Source organism: Heliangelus exortis, chromosome 2 (assembly GCF_036169615.1).
Source record: "Heliangelus exortis chromosome 2, bHelExo1.hap1, whole genome shotgun sequence".
NCBI classification, from domain to species: domain Eukaryota; kingdom Metazoa; phylum Chordata; class Aves; order Apodiformes; family Trochilidae; genus Heliangelus; species Heliangelus exortis.
Genome location: NC_092423.1, coordinates 50643500 through 50658497, shown reverse-complemented (window position 1 = coordinate 50658497; position 14998 = coordinate 50643500). Strand labels below are relative to the sequence as shown.

Genomic DNA, 14998 nt, shown 5'->3' with positions numbered 1-14998 from the left:
ACATGTATGTACATATAGGTTACAAGAAATATGTGTAATTAGTTTCTAACTTTATCAGTGAAGTTGGTAAATATTTTCAATGCACAAAACAGCAAGAGTGAGACTGTGGAGTCCTGAAAATATTCAAGTGAACATCAGCAATAGATTAGCCGTGAAAATGTACATGTTTAGACATGAAGACCCTTAGCAACACAAGGTAGGAGCACAAATAGGATGTGACTGACTTCACTGCTCTGAAGATGATTTGTTTCCAATCAAGGGGAATGCTTACACAGCTTTAATATAAAAAAAAAGAGCACCATTTAAACCTAGTCCTAAATGTTGTTTGCCAAAGAGGAGTTACAGTCCCAGTGACACCTCTGATGGCACAGCACCCTAATTTACCATCCCTGTATAGATCAAATTGAAGCCCAGACATAAAAATGCCACAACATACATAATTTGCTGCAGTTCATTTAAAATTGCATATTCAGAGCCTGGCAGTTCAGCATTTACTGTCTTTCCACCCAGGAGCAACTTGAGCAACTAAAAAGTAATTTTTCACTTGATCAATTAAGTAAATAGGAGTTTTTTTAATGTTCCTGGGAAGCCTTGAAATTAATCATTTCTCAAAGCTTTTACCTGCACTTATTGAAAGTGTTAAGTTCCTTCATTTGCAAACAAGATAGGATTTTTTTTCACATCATAGAAACGCTTCCCCTTCCCCCAAAACAAAGCCTTTAGGTGTTGCAGAACCCTTTATGGACTGTACAATGACATGAATGTGGTTTATTTGGTTTATTTCTTATTCTTCAGGCTCTGAACTCTTTTTGAGAAACTCTCCTTTGAGAACTGCACAAATTGTTCTTAAGCAAATGCCTGGAGTTTGTGTTCTAAGGCAGGAACGTTTTTGTCCTCAGTGTCCCCAGGGGTCCCTCATGGCCATTACAACAAAAACAGAAGAAAATGGAAAGCACAGAAACAGGCTAAGCCCTTCCATAGAGCTGCTAGGACGGTGATGCTCCAGACTAAAGTCACTTATGTTGTATGCACAGAGGTCTTGAGTGCTGTAGGGCCTTAGCAGTGGGCTAAGTGGGCACTCAGGTATTTTAGCTGGAGCTGCATCAGACTCCAGAAGTCTGCAGGACAACCATTTGGGGGCCTCGGGGCAAATTAAGTGCTTCATTAGTTGAATAAAAGTCTGATTAGAGTCAGGGAGGTTGTTAATGGCTAATGTTTGAGTGAATTCTCAGTTAACCTCTACCTAGAAACTAAGGGTCTCTATTTACAATGGGTCTCTTTTTGGGACAAAGGGATTTAAAGGCTTTGCGTTTTAGCAGCTTTGAACTAAGGATTGCAGAAAGCCCATCACCCATCTGAAGGGGATGTAATGAGGAGTTCTGTAGTGCTAAACATGAGGTCCACAGGTTAAGTGATTATCCCAGCTAAACTGCAGCCGAAACAAATCCAAAGCAACATTCATGATGCTCTCACTAACTCAGACTGTATTCACAGAGAAAGCTGCATTTGCATGCATTGAGTATAGCAACACACTGGAATTCTGTCTAGTTGAAATTTTGTCTTACTGGTTAATAAACTGAAAATTCTTTGACCACTTAAATTAATAGATGTGTTTAGATATCATAACAGAATATCTTCCTGGATGTCCCAGGCCATTCTTACCTTTTGAGATTTAAATCCAGGTGGTCTCTAGTCACAAGCGGTGTTCCCCAGGGCTCAGTACTGGGGCCAGTTCTGCTTAATATGTGTCAATGATCTGGACAAGGGAATTGAGTGTACCCTCTGTGAGTGTGCAGAGGACACCAAGTTGGGGGGAAGTGTTGATCTGCCTGGGGGGAGCAAGGCTCTACAGAGGGATAGCAACAGGCTGGATGGATGAGCCAAGGCCAGCTGTATGAGGTTCAACAAGAACAACTGCTGGGTCCAGCACCTGGGTCACAACCAACTCATGCAACACTACAGGCTTGGGGTGGGGTGGCTGGAAAGCTGCCCAGATGAAAAGGACCTGGGGGTGCTGATTGACAGGTGGCTGAATATGAGCCAGCAACATCCCCAGGTGGCCAAGAAGCAAAACAGCCTCTGAGCTTGTGTCAGAAATAGTGTGGCCAGCAAGGCCAGAGAAATGATTGTCCCCTTCTACTTGGCACACCTTGAGTACTGTGTTCAGTTTTGGGTCCTCTGCTACAAGAAAGACATCAAGGTACTGGAACATGTCCACAGAAGGGCAACAAAGCTGGTGAAGGGTCTGGAGAACAGGACTTCTATGGAGCAGCTGCGGAATTTGGGAATACTCTGAGTATAACCCAGGATCCATACAGAGAGAGCTGCTCAGTGATACTTATCAGTTCTGTGAGAGACCAAGAGAAAAGTCTGGAGTACAGGGAAGAGTATATGCAAAAGGATAGCAAGAGACTAACCAGAAGGACTTGTGATGGTCAGATACCTGAGTAACAGAAGTGAACAACAGAGTTCAACAAGAAGGAGAAAGGAGGTGGGGACATTGCCAGTCCAGAACCAAATTTGCTTTACAAACCCAATTGACTATCTCATGATTTCAAGAAATGGAAATGTCCATTTAAATTGCTGAGCCACAACTTCTCTCCTCCTCCCTCCTTCTTCATCTTTGGCCTAGCTGCTGCAATTGCCCTTAAGGACATTGGGAGAAAGTCTTTCTTTCCAAACCCTGCTTGTGTAGATAGAGAAATAAAGAAAATATAAGGAATGAATACACTACAGTCTCTCTATGCCTCACTGACCGTGGATTTTAACATTCAAACTTTGAATTCAGACTTTAATCCTTCTCTAAAAATGTAAACAAAAATGCCCTCTCAAAAAACAGAGCATCAAACTTTCTTGCCATAGCAGAGTAGTCCAGTAAATAGGGCAAAGACTCAGTTTACAAATTGTCTAAACAGAAAAAAGGCTAACTTTGCACATGTTGATAGCTGCAACAAGCAATCCATAACAAGTCTATATGGCACCATAAGCATTAGATCATAAGACTTCCAATGAGGGAAAGGTTACTCAGACCTTTCTATGCAGGCACCAAGTGGTTATCTCGAAAATCATGAATGCAGAAAAAGGTCGAGTGCACTGGAAAGCCAGACCTCCCCCAAGTAACCCAGATTTCATTTTTTTAACTTCAGACTTGGAAAATTTACCTTTGGTGTACACTAGGTGTCAGAGTTGGACTGAGAGGACGAGCACATCCACTCCATCCACAAAGCTACATGCATCAGGCTGGATGGCATCAGCACAACCAGTTTTGCTGAGGAATCATTTTTGTAAAGCACCCGATATTTACAAGGACCAGTCTGCACAAACATCCTCTTTCCCTGACTTGGCAGTCTTTCATATAGGCCAAAAGCCACAGACTTTAAGAGAGGGAAGAGATATCCTGAGATATCTTTTCAATACCAATGAGTATCTGCAGGCATTCTTTACCTTTCCCAGCTCCAGGAAAAATACAAAAATAAAAACCCTCTAAACCACTTGGGTGAACAGACATTTTCTAGAGGGGATTCTAAAAGACAGCATCATAGGCTTGGCTGGAGAAAAATGAGAGCAAATATGAACCTCATTGGAACCACATTAAAATTTTAGAGGTCATATAATCTCCCCATGATATCTTGGGTAGGTCATTTCATTTCCCTGGGCCTTTACTACACAGCAGTAAAATAAAGTAAGCAACTAATTTTTGCTTTATGGCAAGGGAGAAAGTGTGGACCAGGAGAGCAAAGACAATGAAGGAGCAAAGACTCCTTTTGTGAGACACTAGTGACAAAAAAGCAGTAACAATTAACTGTTAGTAAAGGGAAAAACTGTTAGAAAGGGAAAAAAATTAAAAATTGTTCCCTTTTTAACTTCTGCAAGTGACCCAGTGCTATTCACTTGTCCAGAGAACAGTCTGGTGGGACTTTGTCAGGCAAAGTGTTAACAGAATGTGTCCGAAAGAGAAGGGGATGACTCAAACAGAAAATGTGCTTAGAAGCATAGTATAATTTTGTATTTCCATACAGTGTATTTGTGTAAAACATTTCATGGTATTCTACAACCAAAATACAGTTCTCAGGGAACTCCTAGGCATAAATCACTTTTCATAAGCAGGAGTTTTTAAAATGCATTCCTTTTGCATTTGGTGTAGGCAGTGACCCAGCCCAGGTGCTGGAATCACAAGTTCTGGTGGTTGGTAAGGTCAATGCTGCAAACACAAAACACAAGGAAAACCAGATGAAAATTATTGAAACAAGGTTGGACAGTGGAGATGTCTGACAAAACACTGTGAAGAGGCATCAGATCTCAGGGTGAGTGCACCTGGAATTACAGTGACTCTCTCTAAAGGAGTGAGGAGCATCTCTATAACACTGGAAAAACACCCGGGCTCTTCCCAGGTGAAAACCAGCCATGATTTTAGTGCAGGTGTCACACAGCAGTGCTACAGACACTGCCTGATGCGGATGGACGTAGTGGAAACCTGCAGTGTATAACAGAATGAGAATTCATCGTGAGCAATTTTAAAAACCAAAAATAATAGAATTGGTAGGTAGCAGGGATACTTATAACAGAGAGGGGTCAGCCTAGTTTATGTAGTAGAAATTTTGCCTCACAAATCTTTGATATGTGCTTGGATGAGCTGATAATGGTTTGCAGTTCTCCACTTTGACAAGGTCCTGCTCCAAAGGCTGTCAAAGCTACTGAGATGTCAAAAAGTGAAAAAAGGTGGTAACATATGGTCTTAGGATGGGAAAATAGCTGGTTAACAATCAGGGAAAGACAGAAAAAAAAAAAAAAAGGTGGGGTAAAATGGTCAGCAAAGGAAGATTGTCCTCTTGGCTAACCAATATACCTATCTAGAAGATGTGATTTGGAAAAGATGCTGATGGAAGAAGAAAACAACCAGGGAACAGAAATGAAGGATGTAACATGAAGAAAAAAGAAGAGGCAGAAGCAGGAGCAGCTTACTTCAGTGTTGGTAAGTGCAGAACAGTAGGGAAAGGCAATCCTAACTCCCCAACTCAGTATGTGTGTTTGGGTGCTAAATTCTTTAGGCTTTATTATATATAATTCTATAATAAATTTATATAGATGAGATTAATATTCTATGTTATATAAACATATTATATATAAATAATATTTTTACAATATTTATATATTACAATTATCACATAAAATTAGCATAAATTCTAGTAATATAATTTATTATAGATAATTCTACATAAACTATTTTTCAGGGTGGTTTGCAAAGGAAATTACAACTTTAAGAACTATTCAAAAGGCATGGGAGATGAAATGGAAATTGTCGTTAACTTATTTTATAAATTTCTGCATCTTGAGTACGATGTGCTGTGCTCATTCCTTCAGAAAGAGATTAAAAATTATATATATATCAAGATAGCATCAAGGAAGATAAAAAGTAGGGTAGGTTCTCTTGTGAAGTACAAAGAGGAGAGTGTTCACCAACCTGTAAAGGGAGAGCTGAGAAGGTACATAAATCATCAGGAGCTGGAGACAGAGGGAAGAGAGTTATTTGACACTTCTTCACACAGCGTAAAATCTGGGGCAACTTTTTCAGGGGGGGCATGTTCAGCTGTGAAATGTAGGCTCATGGGACACTGTACCAAAAGAACATATGGGATCAAACTCAACTAAATTAATGCCTAGATGAAAATCAGTGTTATTTAACACTGATTTTAACCAGAGTTTGTGCAAAGAACAATTTTAGTTTTGTGCTATGTCTTCTTTTTCCAATGAGAGAAGCAAAAAACCTCTTTGTACTCCAGCCTTCAGCCTCCTAAATACCTTCCATTCTAGGAGAGGAGGACATATTTTCTCAATACAGCTAAGCTAGAAAAAAACCTGTCCCATGCTGTCTGAAATAAGAGTTGTTTTCTACTTGTGGCAGGCAGAAGGTCACATTGAGAACACCATAAGCATCCCAATAATCTAGGGAAGCACTGGCTTCCTTAATTTGACAAGAGATAATGAGATACAATTACTGCTTATAAGGTAACAGCCCAATATTTTAGTGCTAAGTGAGCTTATGATGCAATAATAAGGTGGCTACTTGAGAACATTTCTAACAAAACGCTGATTAGGTTGTTTAGCTAAATCATACACTTGATTTTGTCTAGAATTGCAGCTGCTGTACAACACAGCACAGCCTGTGCAATGGCTACACAATGTCCTCCATCCACCTGTGAGGAGCATCATTCCAGAAGATCCTCTTCATCTCCACTTCATTCCTCTTCACCTCTTCTGCTATTTCCTATTCCAGGTCTGAGATATATGTTGGATCTTCTTCATCCTTCCCCTCTGGTCAAGCAGCTTACTTCTCATCAGATTTTCCTCTGATTTCTTGTGGAAGGCAGGGAAATAGTCTCCTGAGCCACGAGTGGGCCTCCTGAGGGGATGCAGCTGAGGTCTGATGGCTGGTGGTGACAAAGGAAGAACAACGATGGTTACCATGCCCAGCATTCCCTTGCTGGTGGACAAGAAATTAATTCCTCAGAAGCTGCATCCATCCCACTCAGCACAGCCTGTCTGTGCAAAGGAGGGTTTCTCAGCCTGAGAGACAGGACTCTTTGGAGTTAATGGCTAGTTACAGAGGGTTAGGAAAAGGTGCAGGGGAAAAAACAAAAAAAAGAAAAAATAAAAAGTGAAAATTATATTCATAAATATAGATATAAAACTGTAGAACAAAACATAGAAATGTCTAAAATTGAAATTTGGGCAATGAAACACTTCAGAATACTTGATCTTGAAGTCATGCCCTTATTTAAACAAGTCAGATGACTACACCAGCAGAGCTGAATCCCAAGGAAAATTCTAAAAGAAATAACATTTTAAGCAGAAGATAGACGTGCCAAAAGTCCAAATGAAGATGCAACTTTATACTTACCTATCTACATATAGATAGATAAATACCTCATTGTTTTCAAAATATCTTTGAAGAAGGTCACAAAGGCAACAAACCTAGATCAGCATCACATTTCCCAGAATTCAGGAATAGGTGGATCTGAAAGGTTTCATATAATCTACTGGCAAACTACAGGCTATTCTGAAATCCCCAAGTGGGCTGCATATGAATCTGACTGTTCTTGTCCTCTTGACTCTGTTTTTATTTTTTTAATCTGTCTTGCTTAAAAATGAAACACTACTACAACCAAAATGCCAAAATGTATCCATTTTATGCTTAGTAGTAAGTCAATAATTAGCATGACAAGCACTTTAAAAGTTGTCGCTCTCAGAATGAATCCTCAGAAGTGAAAAAGATTCCCATGTGCAGGCTAGTTAACATCAAATGCTAGAATAGTCACACTCTTACCTTGTTGAACTCCTTGAGTTATTAGTTGTACTCTTAAAATGTCTTGAGAAACAAAAAATGCCTTATGGTTCTAAAGCTCATAGAATTTAGAAATACACATCCACATTTCTGCATCGTCATACTCTTTCCTGTTCTCAATTAGACTAGATTGGCATTAATTAAAAGCTTGAAAAATATCCAGGTGAGTAGCTGTTCTTTGAGGCACATTCTCTTTTCAAATTAATTCCAATTTCTGTACTCAGCATGGATTCAGCCAAACTGTTATATGATTTTTCCATTGCTCAGCGTGGGAGAATGTTTACTGTTAACTGGAATTTTAGCGGAGCTGTTGCCAGCAGAGATGACTTGGCTAATGGGTTTAGGGGCTTTATCCTCGACACTGACAGAGCAGTTTATCATCCTCATACAGGAGCTGATAAAGAAGATCCATGACATTTAATTTCTTCAGGCTTTAGTGACTCAAAGTGATAGGAGTAAGACTCTCAGGATTCCAGAGCTCTGTTTCAAGATTTAAGATTTCCTATTGACTTCTTGTGTGACCTAGACTATAACACTCACTTCAGTTTCTGGGAATAAAAATGAGAATTCTTACCTCATAGGGTTTTTGTGGACTTCAATAGGTTATGATTCTCAGGAGCTTTATGCATGAAGTGATGCAAGCATTACAAGAGTCTAACCTTGATGCCACTAAGCCATAAGCATGGCTATCATTAAGACAATGAAAAAGAGGTGTTTGGACAGTGCAAGTGTAAACTAGAATAGTTAAACAGGTAGCATCACGCAGAGAGACCAACTCTGTATTGTTCAGACACTGATTTAGCAAGCAGGCCAAGAACGCATCAGCTGCTGTTTGCTCTGACCAAACGGATGTGCAGCCCAGCACCTTACAGAACAGCAGCTGTGCAAACCTCAGGTTTGGCTGGAGCAACGTTCACCAAGGTAAGAAGGCTCTTATCCCTTCCTTGATACAGCTCTCTTGATTCTTGAGGAAGGTCAGCTGCTTGGTATAAACACCTATGTTATATTGACATTATGCCTTCAGTTGTGTAATAAATAATGGTCATCACAGATCAAAGAATGAATCACAGAGCTGCTGCTTAGTAGATCATGATGGGCTAGAAAATGTCTATGGGGTTTCTTTGCTCTTGCCAGGGCTCCTTTGGGCCACTGTGTCCAGGTGCTGCTGCTCCTGCTCCACAAAGGTGGCCCTCATGCCCCATATCTGAGGGGACGAAGCTTGCTTAGACCCCCAGGAGAGACCCCAAGGGTGGTTCCTGGGGGCTGCTTCTTGTCCCCTGTAGCACTGAGCACAGCCCCTTGTCAGGGCTCCTCTGGGCCCTTTCAGTGCGGTTCCCGCCTGCTGCTCTGGCACCCCCAGGGCACCACTCGTGCCCCGGCTCTCTCGGGCTCTCTTCCCCATTTGGGGCGGGAGCAGCTCTGCTCTTCCCTTGGCTCTGTTTCCCCGGGGTTTCTTGCTGGTGCAAACCAGGCTGTGCTTGGAAGGGCTCCAGCCTGGCTGCACCACCCGGAGCTGCCGCTTTCCAGCTCTCCCTGCGTGCAGCACAAGCACTGGGCGGGCACGAGAGCTTCTTGTGGATCACTGGACAAGGAGCACGGCGGCAAAGGAGCAAGTCTGGGAATACAAAAAGTGTGTTTGTCATTGCTACGTGTCACACTTTGGAAATACCCCATGCTACCACACACCTCTTTTTATTCCTCTTCTCTTGTATGTGGTTGGTCCTGACCCTCCTTCTTCACCTTCTCGCTCTTCAGCAGACAGGGACAGCTTGGCCTGTGTTCCTGCTGCTACTTTCTGCAGCTCTGTGGCTGCCTTTGCCAGACAGCAAAGGATGTTCTTTCCAGCTAAAGGTGAGGCATGCACCAGCCTGCTCCTGGCTGCACATGCGCTTTGTGTCAATGCTTGTGAGCATCAGCTCTGAGACAGAGCCAGAGAAATAAAAATAAAATCCTGTTTCCAGTTGTAACTTTTATGTTGTGTGTCCTTGAAAGTGGTTTTGCAGGAAAAATCCCTGACATATCCAGTAAATAACACTCATCATTATTCAAATCATTGGGAGCATAGGGAAAAGAAGAGAGCACAACAAAAAACACAATATAGCAGTTCTGCTCTTATGTCTTAAATTATTCCTGAAAACTCTGGCCTGGTCTGAGGGCTCCACCCAGGAGAGCAGCTCTATACAATGCAGGTCCCAGGTCATCCAGGAGACAAGGGTGAAGATGGAAACACCTACAGGGTCACTCAGGCAGGGACTGGAGGCCCCAGGCTGACCTAAGACATCATCCCCTGGGCCCTTGGCAGGAGGTGTTAGGGCTCCCAGGGGAAGGATGGTTCCAGCCATTGAGGCCTGTGACCACCTCCAGGACCCTGACACAATTAGATTTACAAAGGTTTCCAAGCCACAAGAAGAAAAATCTGGTCATTCAGATATTACACAAAATACTTCTGGGTACATTAATGCCCTTCCTCACCATACAGAGTCCAGTATCTTTAGAGAAATGGTTGGTTCATACTCCTTCATGACAAAAAGGAGTCATCCCAGGAGGAGCTGGGCTCCCTGTGGCACTGTGAAGTGCTGCTGACTGCTGGGGGACTTTAGATTCACCAATGGCAAAGCCCAGGTGGGAGCCCTGCTAGGGCTCTCTCCTGCATGCAGGTGCCTAACCTTGTAAAACTTCTCCAGCTTTGTGACTTCTTGGGTGTTTCTTCCTCTCAACTGACAAAGCACAGATTCAAAAGTGGGGGGGATCAGCCAATGTGATGGTGAAGAAGCTGATAGGATCACATGCACATATGCCTCCTCTCATCAGCCTCACTCTTCAGAAGTGAGATTAAACCAAACATAAGATAGCAATCAGTGGCATTTTCTCATTGAGAAAATCGTGTGTGTGTGTGTGTGTGTGCTTGCTGCAGACTGGATCTCAAGTACAAATTAATTAGTGTCCACTTCCAGTGAAAGCAACTCCCCTCCAAAACATGATCTATATAGAGAATAAAGAAACAACACCATAACAGCTATAAGCAAAATACGTCACTAGACCTTACACGTGGAAAATATGGCACTATTGTCTACTCTCCATCACAAGCTGTAAATAATAGCTGCATCGGAATGGGCTGACTTGCAAACCACACCAGACTAAGCCATTAGCTGTGTAAGCCACAGCAACAGGGAACAAGTAGGAAAGTTCCAGTGTTAAACAGCCAAGCAAGCAATGGGTCCCTAAACAAATCGATGCCAAAACATACACTGAAGTGGGAGTTGAACAAAGAACTGGCACACACCTAATCATTTCCCTAAGTGTCAGACAGATGGCACCTACCTCTAATTTGATGGGAGATTGTCACAATGAGTATGGCTACTGGAAGTAACGCTGGACTGCCAACAAACCAACAACAACCTTTTGGAAAATGGGACACTATTATGTTGTTTATTCCACTCTCTTCAAGGTGGCTCCTCCCTCTTGCTGGTTTTCTAGTAATACCATTTTAAAAATCCCTAGATCAGATAGTTTTAAGCGGGACTAAATGTTATCATTCCCAAACAGATGAGGAAAAACTCCACAAGAAGGATTTGAGGAAGGTCATTTAGCAAGTCAGCAAAAAAATGGGACTGTTCCTGGTAGCTTATGGCACCCCCTCTCTTCTGCATTTATATTCTCTACCTTCTTATTATAACAGTGGTCTGCCAGCTCAAAACAAGCATCACACATCAGAAGGTATGTGGACTTGTGGTTTGCAGGTACTAACAGAGTGATGGGTTAAAAGTGGTAAAATAAACTCATGGATAAGAATTGCTTTTTAAAAACAGACATGGGACCAGTGCAAACTTGCCAAAATATATATAAATTGAACTAGTTTTGAAATTAGCTATGTTCCATTAACTGAGAATTATGGCTTTAGTGTAACAGGAATGTTTCATTCTACACTTTTCTCTAAAAAGCAAGACTTCTTCAAAATCTCTACAAAGAGCAAGATGTCTAAATGTCACTTGCAAGAAAATCATTAGTGAAATCATCTAAAGTAGCAGCCTCCCCTATAAATTTAAGACTTTTAACAAGTGCTGGGATCCTATGGGAAAGTGGTAATAGTTACAGGGAATACTTAATGTCTCTGCCAATGATGAGAAACTTCAGAGGTTAAGAGGATGTATTTAATGTACTTTGGGCTTTGTACTTTCTATCAAAAACTGTCTTGGGCTAGTTACCTGGGAGTCCTCATGCCTCTTGTTCTCAAGCAGGAAAAGAGTGTTTGGAGCTCTCACATTCCTGCTCATTCTTCTCCTTACTTAAACCTAAGCAATGGCTGCAGCTGTTCCTGGGGGAACAATCTAAGGTGGTGGCTGCAAAAGAACCATGAACACCTTGGAGGACAGAAACTGTGCAGAAATATGGTACTGCACATTGGCATCTACATAGGGAGCCACACTGTACTTCAGCTGCTGGAACAGCAGTCATTGATGGAAATATTTGCACTAAAAGTTCTTCAGTACTTTTCCTGAGGCCCGGTGTTTTGGTTTTTTTGGTTGGTTGTTTTTTTGGTTTTGTTTGGGTTCTTTGTTGGGGTTTTTTTGTTTGTTTTGTTTTTTTAATTGGGTCTTTCTTATTGTCTTCCTGAAGACCTACTCTGTCTTTTACCTACTGTGAATTAGACATATACGAATGCCATTGCAAAAGAACATGGAAGATAGCAGCTTACTCACATTAGGCTATTATTTTGTATAACTGCTTCATATTAACCTCCCTTTCTTCTGACAGTTGTATGGTACAAAGATGAAGTAATTACAGAAAGGCTGTTGTGGTGAAACAGAGGTGGAAGGATTTGATAGATGAGAAAGGCAGCAAAAAGCTATTCTTGCATCTACAAAACAGCCTTTTTTCCTTCAGCATTTATGTCCACGTGATAAAGGCCTAAAGTAATTTGCTAATCAAATTAAAATAGTCTATGGAGCCTGCAGTGCAAGCCATAAAACAGAAGGTATTTAAAAACAAACAAACAAAACCAAACAAGCAAAAAAACCCTGAAATGCAGCAAAGTCCACTAAAACCAACAGTTCACTTGTTGAGTCCCACTGAATGGGTTTAACTTTATTTAATGAGTAAATGTCATGCCATACCTGGAGAAGAGGTCGTCTGTTTATGTCCAAACCATAGGTACTTTGAGTGCCTATTTCTAAAGCTTCACACATAAGCAAAGTAGAGTGAGGTGGCACTGACTGACCTGGCAATGTAAGGTGGTTTGCTGAGGAACTTGAACTTGGTAAGTCAGCTGGACATCGTGCTGAGCCTTTAAAAAGAAAGAGTAATTTCAGCAGAAATGGATGAATGAGAGTCCCACCAGCCATGAAAATGCTTTTTATAGAGCTGTCACCACTACAAGGTGTTTGTTGTCTTCTTTCTGCCATTTCTTAATAATGGTTTTAGGTGAGGCTAACTGGGAGAGTAACCTCACTTCTGGGGACCTTTTCCATCTAAAGGAGTCGATACTAAGCACATTTTTTTTCTCGTTATCACTTACTGGGTTTGGATGGAGATACCTGAGCCATTGATTCTAGAAGCTTCATGTTCTTAAGTTTTGGACCTATAAACTGTTGCCAGATCTCAGACAGCTTTCCCTTCAGTTGCCTATGTGTCCTCACAGAACTGGCTGGTGCCAGTTTCATTACCTGGTGCAGCTCTGGAGGGGGTTACACAGCACTTACCTTGCTTCTGTGGCAGTTCACTGCGTTGCTTGCTTCACTTTAGGAACCACCAGTTGGTAATGGCTCCAGACATGTATGTCACAGGCTACAGGCACCAGAGAAAGGTCTCTGATACTGTATTTTCAAGCAGAGGTAAGTCACCCAAATCATTAGATGCCTTTCCCAAATCATCTTTTCTCCCCTCTTGCTTATGTGACTACCAGTGGTTTTAAGTTGAAAATCACAATGGACTAAGTCAACTCTCTCAATATCTAACAGGAATTTTCTGCTTGGTTTCATCTCTACTTGCAGGGCAGCAAGTATATGGAGACTCAAACCAAGCCAGTAAGGTATGCAAATACATATGGTATAACAATACATAAGCATATCTAGTGTTCTTTAGGAAACCAATACCAGTGAACCTCCCAGAGAGGGAAGCAATGAATTAGAAGTGGAATTTCAGGCAAAAGGAAATGCACAAAGCTTTTCATGCCTGTATTGAACATCTCTGAACTTTACATCCTCCTTAGAGAGAACGGCTCGGCCTTTTCCACTCTTTATCACTATTTTTTCCCCTCTTCTTACAGAAAAGATTGAACAGAAAAACAGCAGCAGTATGGAAAAACTCCGGTCTTTATTTGGGCAATCATTATTGGTAAGACAGTGCCAGAGTCTACATGTGGTATAAGATACTTTGTAAGTGGTAAGTAGAGATGTAGCTGAAAGGCTGTGATAGGATGTCTGTAAGCAATGCTGAAGCACAGGATGCCAGCCCTGTAGGATCAATACTTGTGCTCCCAGTGGTACAGGAAAAAAAAGTCACACATCTTGAGTATGGTGTGCTGCTGTTTTAGATGCTCTTAGAAGCTGTGATTTCAGTCAAAAGAGAAAAGGTGAGGTTGATAGCTCTAATCCCCAAACAGATAGAGATTTAATTCAGGGTCTTTATATAAAATATTGAATTCTCTAGCTCAGTTTCCCTGCCTCTAGAAATCAGGTAATGCCACTAACTCCTCCTCACAGGGGCAAGTGGTAAGCAATTGCTGCTGTCTAAGCAATGTTCCTACTATGCTAAAAACATGAATTAAATTATCACCAGTATTCTACAGAGAGCTGGGTGCTAGAAGGCAAATGGCAAGTGCCATATATCCATCAGGTGCAGAAAGCATCAGAACAAAATGGACCCTTCTACAGCTTCTTAATTCAAATGGAGTGGAGACCTCATTGGTTTTATTTGGTAATAGGATGAACATACATGGACTCAGTTACAGAAAAACTGGAATATTGAAAAATGTTTTATACATTTAGAGACCACAAGCCTCTTCTTTCAAATAAGGAACTAACAATAAATACATATTGTTTAAAATTATTCTCAGACCAGTTGAGAATACGTGGCATTACATGGTATCATTCATTTCAGTTTTGCTTTTTTTTTTTTCTTTATGAGTCATAACAAACCAAGCAGTTGGGTTTTTTTCATTACCTTACCCACCCCGTCCATGGAGCAATCTTGTATTTAGTTTTGCTTTCAACATGGATTTTAACTGGTTTTATAACCCCTGGTGCAAAATAGTTTAACAACCTGTCTCTTTCTTCCTTGAAAAATGTTAGAAACAGGTGTATGTTGTTTATTTTAGTTCAGTTCAGTTCAAGACATCTTCATTATCAGGTCTACTAATATAAACACACTGTAAAGTTTCATACATAGAATTCCCTACAGAATGCCAGCTGAGAAAAGGTTATTTTACAAGACCAAGATCCTTGAATTTGGTTAATTTCCCTTTATCCTTCTTACTCACAGGTTTAATGTTTCTTAACTTTATTTAGGACCTGTCACTCCAGGGTTAGCTACAAGAGCAGTGAAATCTACTGTCACAAGTAAGCCACAATGTCTACCCTTCCCCCCTGCTGAAGGCAGTCAGTTTGCTAGGGTATGACTTTGATTGAAGAGCCTACAAAAAGTAACATCCTCAGAACC

At 41.2% G+C, this 14998-nt stretch overlaps 2 protein-coding genes across 8 annotated transcripts in view; both read right to left on the bottom strand.

Moving 5' to 3' along the window:
• The window catches only part of LSM5 (LSM5 homolog, U6 small nuclear RNA and mRNA degradation associated), a 591871-nt gene that overhangs the window by 221762 nt on the left and 355111 nt on the right, over positions 1 to 14998 (bottom strand). The gene's annotated exons all lie outside the window — the stretch shown is intronic.
• PDE1C (phosphodiesterase 1C) overlaps positions 5688 to 14998 on the bottom strand; it is a 286285-nt gene continuing 276974 nt past the window's right edge. For 2 of the 6 annotated variants that reach the window (XM_071736080.1, XM_071736079.1), the window contains 2 exons: positions 12561 to 12626; positions 5689 to 6428 (listed from right to left, as the gene is read on the bottom strand). In XM_071736080.1, the coding sequence (XP_071592181.1) occupies positions 6259 to 6428; positions 12561 to 12626 (236 nt within the window). In that variant the 3' untranslated portion in view covers positions 5689 to 6258. Of the gene's footprint in view, positions 6429 to 6455; positions 6595 to 12560; positions 12627 to 14998 lie in introns of those variants that run through there. The other 4 variants (XM_071736077.1, XM_071736081.1, XM_071736078.1 and 1 more) reach the window with 4 other exon arrangements.